A 12,333-nucleotide genomic window follows, 5' to 3' on the forward strand; every position below is an offset into this window, starting at 1 on the left:
CATATCTGCTTGTCGTAGCTCTTTTGAATTTGAGTAAATCATTTGATGATCTCTCGAATAATAGCTCCATATTGGGTTTCCGTTAGTATAATTATTTGCTAGTTCTTGAATGATCGTAGCTAGTCCAATAAGTCGTTTATTTGCATAGAAGTCCGGTATCTCGATTCTGGGTATCTCCGGTTGCTGCGTAATATCTTCTGGGATGATCATATCTCTAGTTAGTCCTATCTTTACAACTTGTATAACTGGTTTTATTTCATCATATAGTATCTCTGCCGGTGCAGTATAATACTTTATATAAAATAAATTTCCTTTTGTTATCCTTTTGTAGGTGGTGAATATCTTGTATAATTCTTCCATAGCTGTTAATTCTTCTCCGGTGCAGTATCCTTTTTGTCTTGGTTTAGGCTATTTAGCCACAATAATCTCAGCATGAAATCCTGCGCAATAATTTTATATGCTGTGAATTGTTGCGATAATTTGGTTAATTATATTGCTGAAAGGTAACCCTAATTTATTATGTTTATTTTGCAGTTAGTTTAGAGGTAGATAGACAATTCGGATGTGTATGAGTATTATTTTGGTATTTTTGCTAATTATTAGGGTTTTTTGGTGTACCATTAAGCAACAACAATATCAGCTAATCTTGAAATTGGTATTCCAATCCTACACCTCAAATGAAATGTAAGGTTGGGGTCGATCCCATAGGGAGTGCTTGTGTGTGAAGAGAAAAATGAGGTGAAAAGACCTTTTAAGTCTTCAATTAATTAAAAGGGACAAGTGGGTCCCGTAATATTAATAAGTTAGAAGGGGTCAAATTCTCAAACAACTCCCGTAATATTAATAAGTTAGAAGGGTCAAATTCTCAAACAACCGTGCATAGTTGTCGTACAAATGCATTAGTTGCCAACAACTATTCAATTGTCCAACTGCACATAGTTTTTGGGACAACTTTTGTAGTTGCGGCGGTAAAAATGTGAAAGTAAAAGTATGGGGACTGCCAAAAAAAATTGTCACTTTTACTCAATTTTAAAACTTGAAGAACTCTCACTTAATTGACAAACTCATTTGTCCCTTTAATTGCTTCTCCCCTTAAGAGAAAAAGGTGTCCAAGAGTGTGTGGATTTGTGAATTTCCTAAGTTAACTTCAAACAAGACATTGATTGAATGATTGCTTTTAAAACTAGGCTAATTAACGAAGCTAGGAATTTAATCGAACACTTGGAATGCAATAAAAAATGTTTTGTTTTTCAATTAAGAAATGGACTAGGGTTGTAGACTCTTATGACATTTATGTGATTGAATACTAGTTAAGTAGTGGTGGATCCGGGAGGGAGGGGGGGGGGGGGGTATGAACACACTCGCTTCCCGTAGATCTGCCATTGTGCATAAGTTGTATAATGTTTGGTTGGCCAAACAAGAAAAGAAGTAATTGCCACATAAATGGGAGAATAGTTAATAAACTGAAATGAAATTGGAAAAGGCTTGAGGCGTATCTTAAAGAAGATGTGCATGTATATTGATTTGGGGAAAAACAGAGATAATATTCTTCATGATACAAGAAGCAAATAGTTTGATACTTGGAGATTTTTCTTAGTCAATTCACGAGAAAAGGGCCTAATTTAGTAGGTAGCAGTTCGTTGTCTTGTTAACCGTCCATACTAATAGTTATAGTATTGCTCATGTAGTTTCATGTCCTTCGATTTCTGTTATTATCTAATGTTTCTTGTAGTTTGGCCATTATATTAGTTTGTTACTGTCCTGTTACTATCTGTTGTTTTGTTACTATCTACTATTTCTTGTACTTCTTTACTTCTTTTTCTGGAATATTTTGGACTATTTTTCTCTTGACCTGAGAGTTTATTGGGGATAGCCTCTCTACCTTTGAGGTAGGAGTAAGGTCTATGTATACTCTATCCGCTCCCGACTCCACTTTTTGGGATTATACTAGGTGTGGGCATGTTGTTGTTGTTATAGAGTCAGAAAAGTGTGTACTCTAAATAGCCATCATATTTGATGAACAAACATATCCATTTGAATTCAAATTTTAAATAGAACTTGAAAACACCAAGGCTTTTAATATATAATGTAGCTTTTGAACTTATTTTACCTTCCGTCGTGGGACAATAACACTTCATATATATTACAAACTATCTAACACTTGCTGCTTGACCCCAATAAACTGTGCGCTGCTAATACCCGCAGATGTTATGCTGAAATCTGTGTTTAATTATGAGAATACATGTATTGCAATAGATGGATTATGGATAAGAATGAAAAAATAAAAAGAACCCTCAAAGTAAGTGATTCCCACATAACATTCTTTAATCACTGAAAATCCAAAGGGTTTTTTTCAAATCTCAGATGGGGCCTTTGACAAGGGGACCCACTGTCTCCTTATTGATCCGTTATGGTCTTGGAACGGTTTAGTAAGACGTTGTAAAAAGCCTCTACTAATGGTTAATGGAAAGACTGAAGGTGTTAAATGAAATTTTATGGAAGTTAAACCATATACTTTATGCAGATGATAATTTGGTGCTATGTGAAGTTGTTAAAAAGAGACGATACACCTGAGAGTTATACTGTTAGCTCTTGCTGCAGTCTCTAGACTGAAAATAAACTTGAACAAGAACTCCAACTTGTCTATTAATGTGGGTAGTCTCGTTTAGGAGTTTGCTGAAATATTGGGCTATGACACTGACAAGTTTCTTGCTATTTACATGGCAATGCCTTTGGGTGGAAAAAGGAACTGGTGTATGGCCTGGTGTTATAGACAAGTTTGAGAAAAAGTCTATCTTTATGGAAGCAATATCTTTCTTTTGGCGGAAATCATATTGATTTATAATGTTCTGAATGGGGATCTCGGCTTACTTAATGTCCTTGACACCAATTTTAACAGAAGTGGAGAAGTGTATCATTAAGTTGAGAAAGAATTGTATTTGGGATGGCAGTGCTGATAGCAAGAGATTTCATCTGGTTAAATAGCATAAAATTATAAAGAGTATAGGAGCGTGGGGTGGGGTGTTTGGGTTCTTGGAGTGAGTGATCTTAAAATGCGCAGTAAGAGTTATTCTTGATGTGGTAATGGACGTGGAGCGACAACAGGGATGCTGTTTGGAAGACTGCTATCCATTTTCAGTATGGTAGAGAGGGTTTTTGGTATCTTGAGCCTGTAAACTCTTCTTATGGGGTCACCGCGTGGAAACAAATACTAACCTATTGGAAGAATTTAGTAATAATTTTAAATTAATGGTGGGGAATGGTAAAAGGATCAAATTATGGTCTGACGCTGAAGTATGGTTTGATGAGGGGATGCTAAAGGGTCGACTTGTACTATTTATAACTTAGTGCTAAATCCAGAGTGCCTGAGGGCTGGGATTTTCAGCTTAGAAGAGAATTTAATTACTTGGAGCTGGAAGAAGTCACTTCGTTTTTGTACAAAATGAGACACTAAGAAGACATCCAGCTTGCAAACAAATCAGGTGTATTTACGTGAAGTCTAGCTATGAACTTCTTACGTTAAAAAACAAAAGTCGGAGTTTATTTTGGCCTGGAAATGTCGTGGTAAACTAAAGCTCTAACTGAAGTAGCATGTTTTAGGTGGACTGCTGCATATGGTGCTTGCTTCACTCAAGATAAGTTACAGAAAAGAGGTTTTAGCATATGCAAAAGGTGTTCAGCTGAAACTGTCAACCATTTGTTGCCGCATTGTGATCAGACATCAGACATGCTTGATCTGGTCCTTGTTCCTAATCTTTCTTCATAAATGTCGTGTCCAGGTCAGCTTGCATGACCTCTACTAATTCCAACAGTACATGCTATCTCCCACCAGAACAGGTACCAAGTGACTCTATCCATCAAGGTTTGGACAGATGAAACCTTTGTTCTTTTGTCTTCACTGAGATTTGAACCTGAGATCTCATGGTGTCATTGATGACTAGAACCCACACCCTAGGGTTTCAGGTCCTTATTCTTAATCTTTTTTGGTGTTCATTGGGTGATGCCACAAAGTGTTAAGGATTTATTAAGTGCTGCAACTGTGATCATACATGGTTGATCAAGTCCTTATTTCTATTCTTCTTTGGTGTTCATTGAGTGATGCCGTTAAGCTTTAATGATTTATTAACTGCTGCAAGGACAAAAGAATTGGAAAGAAGACTGTAGAAGATCTGGAATAAGTCCCTCTATGCGTTCTATCATCTATGGACACTATGGCATAAGAGAAATGAAGGAAGAAAGGGATGATTGCCTTTGCACAAGTTCGATGTTTTCGGCATTTGTTTCGCTGGCATAGAGAAATACTGTAATTAGTACATCAGTCTTTAAGCTGTGGAGTAACCGGTAAAGTTGCTTCCATGTGACGAGGAGGTCACGGGTTCAAACCGTGGAAACAGCCTCTTACAAAAATGCAAGGTAAGGCTGCGTACAGTAGACCCTTGTGGTCTGGCCCTTCCCCGGTGCCCAAGCGTGGCGGAAGCTTTAGTGCATTGGGCTGCCCTTTTAGTACATCCGTCTTTATGGACATCCTAAATTCTGTTTAAGTACTTTACGTTATCAAAAAATAAATAGTGATCCTTAAATTATTATTCACCGTGTAAACAATCATGGCATTATAATCCCTCATAACTAGTGCCTGACCAAATGAACACATAGTGTATTCTGCAGAACTGTTATGAAGTATCTAGACCCATACTGCACCCATTTAAAGCAGGCCTATTTGACGTGGTTTCACGAAGATAAATGAAGTATCCACGTTACATAGCCTGTAAGTTATATAGCAATACCATTTCATGTATGTTGAAGGGAAATGTTACTGATGCTAATAATGTAGTGAGTGCAATTCAATGTATATATTCTCTGATTCTATCCGTGGCCAATCGTTATGGATTTGAATTACAAGGCTGAAAGTTTTCTTTTGTTTGCTTAAATATTAGAGGAGAGGAACGCACAAAGAGAACAAACTGTAGCATTGCCTTCCAGGCGTCAGGAAAGATTGTGCCGCTGAAATCCTTTGCTAATGAGAATATAGGTTATCATGAAGTTGAAGAAATAAAGATCTAACTTGACAGTGTAGCAGTTTTAGACAAGTCCAAAGTGACCATGGTTGATTAGTGACTGGCTGTTAGCAATGGATAAATTCCTAATCTTTATGAAAGTTATAGAGTTAATGGTTTCAGCTAAAAAGTAGCTCTGATATCTTCTTGTTTTACCTAACAGTGACAACAACAACAAACCTAGTATATTCCCACATAGTGTGGTCTGGGGAGGGTAGAGTGTACGCAGTCCATACCACTACCTCTAACGAGGTAGAGAGGCTGTTTCCGATAGACCCCCGGCTCAAGATAAAAGGCAGTATACAAAAATATCAAAAGCATAGAACATGATAAAATAACATAGATACGACATCCACAAAAAAAGACATTGCCAAACAAAGGACACCACAATTCCCCTACCTACTGACTACAACTCAACCACACCCTTAGCCCTCTATCCTAATATTTTTCCTCCCTATCTTCCTATCAAGGGCCATGTCCTCAGTCAGCTGTAACTGCTCCATGTCACGTCTAATCACTTCTCTCAAGTATTTCTTCGGTCTATCCCTACCCCGCTTGAACCCTTCCAAGGCCAACCTCTCACACCTACGAACTGGGGCATCCGTGCCCCTCCTCATCACATGACCAAACCATCTCAACCTCACTTTCCGCATTTTATCCTCCGCTGAAACCACTCCGGCCTTCTTTCGAATAATTTCATTCCTAACCTTATCCGCCCTTGTGAATCCACACATCCAACGCAACATTCTAATTTCCGCTACCTTCAAATTTTGTGTATGAGAATTCTTAACCGGTCAACACTCCGCTCCATACAACATAGTAGGCCGGACTGCTACTCTATAGAATTTGCCTTTAAACTTGGGGGCACCTTCTTATCGCATAAAATTCCCGAAGCGAGCCTCCATTTCATCCAACCTGCCCCAATACGGTGAGAAACATCCTCATCTATCTCTCCATTCCCCTGAATCGTAGACCTAAGATACTTAAAACTATCCCTCTTGCAAACCACCGGAGAATCCAACTTTACTACCACCTACTCCTCATGTCTCGAGTCATTAAACTTGCACTCCAAGTACTCCGTCTTGGTCCTACTCAACCGGAAATGAATCAAAATAAAGAACAATAGGTTGAAGATGAATCTTGAATTCTTGATATCTCTCTTAGTAACATGGATGGGAGAAACAATACATGGTTAAGTTATAGATCTTCCTAGCATCTGATAGACTGGATTACCTTTCAATGAAGGCCTTAAGCATGTATTCTTTACTAGATTTCTTTTGTGCCTGTGGTTCTGTTACGAGTGTTTATGCATTAGCATGCTATTGTGCTTGAACAAGTTTGTGATGCAGAAACAAACATCTTATTAAAGTGAAGTGTTTTCTAGACTAGTTTCTTGCTTCTTAGGTCTAGAGATTTTATGTCATGTTGGGTATGTTTGTCTTGTTTTTATTGACATGTTTAAGTTATCAATTTAAATGGTGCAAGTCAACTAAGAAGTGAGAACAAAAAATATAGGTCCTCAGGTCAGTTGCCCAGGATCACCTTATCCAATAACCCCTTCCTACCCCCTCATCTCCTAGGTGGCAGATGGATTTACAGAACTTGTCTCTTTTTTTCTTTTTTTTAAATAATTGTGATGTCTGTGCCAGGGCCAGCTTGCACGCACCTCGACTAACTTGCTACCTTCCAGTAGCACCGGTACCGGGTACCGTGTCTACAAAGGCTTGGGAAAATGGGAAGAAATTACGTATTGCCATAGCTTCTAGGTTGGAATTCTACCAAAGAACAAGTAAGCCGGGACTGGAAAGGGAAATAAAAAGAAAATTGGAATGGGTTAAGAATAAAAAAGAAAAAAAAAACTAAATGTTCTTTTGTGAAAAGTATTAGGGAAGAATATGGTGAACTGGTGAAGACAGATGTTTTGTGCTGAACATGGGTTTCTTCATTGGTGAAAGCTTTTGATCAAACGAGAGAAACAGAAAGAAAATGAAATAGAACAAAAAATAAGGAAATATGATTTTAAAAATTATCAAATTACACGTAGAAGCGTGAGTGCATCTGATTGCATGCCGAAAATTTAGTTGTCCTGTTTCAGGATGGTATTTATTCCCAAAGAAGTCTAGGGAGATAATAGGACTCCTGAAAAAAACAAGTGTAGCTGGAAATGTGACAAGTCCAGGGGATTATTTATGCCTTTTCCCTTTTTTGTATAGATTGAATGGTATATGTGAACCATTATAGAATAGTTTAGAAACAATTTCAGGAAGCTAATCCGTAAAAGTTCAATTTAATAAGTAATTGAACAAATAGAAAGTCACCTAATTTATGTTCACAATATTTTGGTTTTGGTCCAGCTAAACTTTTATGGAAACGTTTGAACAGGCACAAGCATGTTTCCATAAACGACTACTACTAAAACTACATTATATGATGCATCTGAATTATGCACAACAAATGATCATGTAAATTTGCTTGACCAATGTAACTGTGCGTTACTGCTCAGTAGAATCTGCTTCTTTCCTTGCACGATTGACACTTGTATATGTTCATATCCCTGCAGACATTTTAAATGCCCCATCTCTAATCTTAGTGATTAACTCTGAATCTTTTCAACAGATCAGCTCAGCTCAAACGTCTTCGGCTCGTATGTTCCTATAATGTCTCAAGCGAGGGGTTGAGTGCAGCAGTTAAGGAGTTCCCGTTATTGGAGGAACTGCACCTTTACTACATCTCAATCACCAAAGAAGCCATTGAAACTATAGGCCGTTCTTGTCGTGCTTTAAAGTCTTTTAAGTTGAACAACCAGATCTGTAGACACCCCTACATTGAATACGATGAAGAGGCAATAGCAATCGCACAGAACATGCCTGAACTGCACCACCTTCAACTCTTTGGAAATAAGATGACAAATGAAGGATTGGAAGCTCTTCTTAATGGTTGCCCTCACCTTGAATCACTTGATCTACGACGATGTCTTAATGTCCATCTAGTAGGGAATGTAGGGAACCGATGTTTTCAACAGATCAAACATTTAAGACATCCTCAGGACCCCTCCGAAGATTATGGACTTGATGCTGAAATTCACGATTTTGAATCATTTGATGAGGATTACCCATCTGGATTTTCTGACATCGACCTCATCTCGGATGCCGATGATTATTATGAATTTTCTGATGCCAGCAACTATTCTGATGATGATGATGAGATGTTCATCGAATCTTGACTGCCCTTCTATTCTGTTTATGGTAAATTGTATTAATCTCTCGGTAAAAAGTTGGTTGGGTGCGTTGCCTCTCTACCTCTTCGGAGGTAGCGGTATGGACTGCGTACATCTTACCCTCCCCAAACCCCACTTTGTGGGAATACACTGGGTTTGTTGTTGTTGTTGCATTAATCTCTCGGTTTTTGTGTCATTTGTACACCTATCTTCTTGTTTTGGATCCTTCAATTTTCTATGTCCTTTTTCTCTTTATTATGTTGTTAGATTATAGACGAGTGTGGAAGAGTATAATTAGTTGACTGGTTTGTTGAGCCTCAAGAATATGAAGGAATCTCTTTCCGATACTTGCTATCGCTAATTGTAGCTGGTTAAGTGCCTAGCACATGTGTAGATTTGTGGTTGTTAAATTAAACGCCCTTTGTCTCATTATGCAGCTACTCACTATTGTGAAGGGTGTATTCTAACCCGTTGGTCCTTGAATCTTTTTGTACCGACACTCCAGCTTAATTTGCTCTTAAGCTTTTCTTGTTGATACCATTTATCTGTTTGGATTTTACCTTTCATTTGTCGAAGGCAGCATTCTTCTTCAGAGTTGTTTTTATTTTCTAAGTTTGGGATGAAGCGAAAATGGCAACTTTCTACCTGTCGGAAACTTCATTATATTTTGAAGCGGGTGTATATTTTAGATAACATGATAGATGATGAATAAAAAAGCCTTATTATGATATACACCCACTTCTTCAACCAAAAAACTCAACCATTCTATAAGGAATAAAGCTGGCCTGTTGGGTGAAACTTTTGTAACAGAATTGTGATATACTCTTTGATCCTATAGAGCGAGAGTTACCTAGTGATATCTAGGTTGCAGCATGTTTTTTTTGTCTTTTAGCTTTCTATGTTGTTTCCTCATTTCTCGGATTATAGCTGTCACCTACACAAACACTTGACTGACTAGAGTATGAACATCGTACCACCATGCCCTCGCTTCACCATATTCTTTCATATAGGGTGGTTTTGGAATGACTAAACTTAGTATCTACTTATAGAAAAAATGACGAGGTGAGACTTCTTTCTGTGTCCTTTATGGAATCGTTTGTAGTAGCATGACAAGCTGACCAATTTAAGATACTTTGTTCTACTTCTGCTGAGATTATTCTTTTATAGAAGGAATAAAGCTGGCGTGTTGCGTGGAAATATTGTAGAAAGAATTGTGATATACCGCCTGATCCTATAGAAGCTTGCCTCGTGATATCTAGGTTGCAGCATGTTTAATCGTTAACTAATCTCTGTGGTGTTGCCTCGTTTCTAGGATGGAGGGTAGATGCGAACCTGCATAAGCACTTGAGCAACTGGAGTATGGACATTACTGTTTCACCATGCCTTTGCTTAACCGCTCTCTCTTGTATAGACTTGAGGATATTTGAAGGGGGAGAAATTGTCCAAAATGACTTGCTTTCTTCGCACCATGATTCTACTTCTGCTAAGATTGTTGTACACTAATTAAAAGGTGAAGTGGTTGAGATGTCAAAGCATCGAATTGTAGTACAATTACATAAAACAGCTTAGCTTCATCAGATTTTTCTGTTGTTGTTTTCCCAGCCAATTTAAACTGCAGTGAAGCAATTATCATAAATCTTGTGATTTCAAGATTGACTATATTAATAAGGGTGATAATTGGGTGGGTCTAGGTCAAATTTGGGCAGGTCAGAATGGGTCAAGATTTAATTTGACCCAAAATTGGGTGGGTCTAGGTCAAATTTGGGCAGGTCAGAATGGGTCAAGATTTAATTTGATCCAAAATTGTTTGGGTCGAAATAGGGATGGCAATGGGGTGGTGTGGGTTTGGCCTTATGCGGGCGGGGCAGGTTTCTTCTTATGCGGGTGCAGGATGGGTTGAAATATCTTTGGGAGAAGTCAAAAATAGCCTCTTGGCAATCAAAAAAAAGACACTAAAATTGTCCATATTTCAAAATTTCATTTTCTTTGACTTTTCCTTTTTTTTTACAATTTTTTTTTTTTTTGGCTGATTTTGTCTTTTTTTTTGTTTTACTTTTGTCGTTGCTTCTTTTATTATTACTAGTCTACCCTACGTGCTTTGCACATGTATTTAGTGTTGGTAAATAGTAAATATATATAAAAAATAAATATTGCCTATAACATAGTATATATTATCTCAGTTGATTTGACTAATTGAAGAGAGTATATATTATCACAGTTGATTTGACTAATTGAAGAGACTAAGTCGCACTTAAAGTGACGTACTACACCAACTCTGCATCATCTCTTCTTCTATTGCCACACAAAATCACTAATATTCCACCCTATGTGATGGTGATTGTACCTTTAAGTAGTTTTGCATAAATATATTGGTTTTAGTCTTTTACCACAAAATTTATGAATTTTGTAATTACCAGTGTAGACATAAACTTACCACAAATGATACTATATGAAATTCACCTATGAAACGTGAGTTTCATGAAAATTCATAGACACTATTTATCTAATAGTGATTTAAGTTATCTTTTCTCCTTTTTTTCTTAATATTTTTAAGAAAGTTGGGAACGTAATCATGTTAATAAATAAAATTATATATATGAAAAAAAATGTTAAAACATAGCAATTGACAGTAAAGTAGATACTATATTTATTGACATTATATAACGCTTATATTTATCTCAATTTAGACTCCTCGGACTATGATTTTTCTTCATATGATTGAAATTTATGGATAATTTATTACCAAAGATCAGCGCATCTTCTTAGAATTTCTCCAATCAATCCACTAAATTAAAAAGAAAGAGAAAAGAATCTTCTTGACCCTCTCAATTCTCATTAAAAATGCAAAATGACCTTTTCATGAATCATTGATACCTAGCAGAATTGTAAAAGCTTAGCATAATGGTTGCTACTATTGATACTTCCACTTGAGCAAAGCCTATTAAAACTCTCTGCAACATTCTCATATGTTGATTGTTGAGTCTGACCCACTTCTAATTGATTCAATAAGAAACAATCCCACAATGCCTAACCTCACAATCAAGAATTAAAAACTACACCCTACAACAATAATATATTCAGTGCAATCTCATACAATGAGGTCTAGGAAAGGTAAGTAGAGAGACTGTTATCGATGGACCCTCGGCTAAAGGAAAAGAATATCCAAAACAGTATAGAGAAAGAAATAACAATAAGGAAGAACATGGCAAAATATTATAGATAACCTGATAAGTCACTGTGAAAAGTAGAACTACGATAACTATCTAACTAACCTGATACCCTAATTCGTGTCCTCCATAACTTCCTATCTAAGTTCATGTTATAAATAATATAAAACTGCATCATGTCATGTCTAATTACCTCCCCAAAACATTATATCCTAAGAGCCAAATATTTTTAAAATTTAAGACTTGCCTGTTCACAAAAACAACATCGACACATCAATCGATTTCCATAGATAAACTATCTCAAAATTTTCATTCAATGGAATCAACAATAAAAACACCAAAAACTCTAACCCCCCAAACCGAAAAAAAAGTTGTAAAATTTCAGCATCAACTTTAACTTATCCTTAAAGAACAAAGTATAGTAAAATAAAATTCATTGTTGAAACTCTGAATACGAATGTCACGATCCAAAAACGAGGGTCATGATGGCACTTGTTGCGGCGTACCTTGACAAGTAAGCTGTAATACCCCAGAAAATTTTTCGTCGAAATTTTGTGCATAAACGTATTGGGTCCTATCTTTTAGAACAATTTATAATTTTTCGTGTGGAATTTCCTAGAGTTAGAGCCACCGTTACGAAGAGAATCGAATAAGCTTTCCAACGATATGTGGATCATCCAAAACGGACACCCGAGCGATGAGTTACGAACATTCCGATCGAACGGTGAATAGTGATGAACAGTAAAACGTGCAGAAAAAAAGTGCTGAGGCCAGACGTATTTTTACTCCAACTTTAAACAATCATAACTCCTTGTACATAATGATATGGGTGAGCTACCATATATCAACGGAAAGCTCTGCGAGTCCTCTTTCCAATGAAATTGGTTTCATCCAA

General features: G+C 36.9%; 1 protein-coding gene across 2 annotated transcripts; it reads left to right on the forward strand.

Annotated features, from left to right (window-relative positions):
• The first annotated feature begins 334 nt into the window (after nucleotides 1-334).
• On the forward strand, nucleotides 335-9,850 carry LOC107848262 (putative F-box/LRR-repeat protein 23). 2 transcript variants are annotated; one of them, XM_047403944.1, is made up of 3 exons: nucleotides 364-503; nucleotides 7,671-8,299; nucleotides 9,584-9,850. In XM_047403944.1, the coding sequence occupies exons 1-2, from the start codon at nucleotides 433-435 to the stop codon at nucleotides 8,275-8,277; spliced, it is 678 nt and encodes a 225-aa protein (XP_047259900.1). In that variant the 5' UTR covers nucleotides 364-432; the 3' UTR covers nucleotides 8,278-8,299; nucleotides 9,584-9,850. The 2 variants fall into 2 exon arrangements, with proteins under 2 accessions (XP_047259899.1, XP_047259900.1); XM_047403943.1 differs by lacking the exon at nucleotides 9,584-9,850 and having other exon boundaries at nucleotides 335-503; nucleotides 7,671-8,618.
• Nucleotides 9,851-12,333: the final 2,483 nt, after the last annotated feature.

The sequence above is a fragment of the Capsicum annuum genome, unplaced genomic scaffold, assembly GCF_002878395.1.
Source record: "Capsicum annuum cultivar UCD-10X-F1 unplaced genomic scaffold, UCD10Xv1.1 ctg5008, whole genome shotgun sequence".
In the NCBI taxonomy this organism is placed as follows: Eukaryota; Viridiplantae; Streptophyta; class Magnoliopsida; order Solanales; family Solanaceae; genus Capsicum; species Capsicum annuum.

What these genes read in the sequence shown, in the direction of transcription:
- LOC107848262 (XM_047403943.1), top strand. Translation starts at nt 433, where the DNA reads ATGAAATCCTGCGCAATAATTTTATATGCTGTGAATTGTTGCGATAAT. An exon ending in GTTAATTATATTGCTGAAAG is followed by an intron (nt 504 to 7,670) that starts GTAACCCTAATT and finishes TCTTTTCAACAG; the next exon opens with ATCAGCTCAGCTCAAACGTC.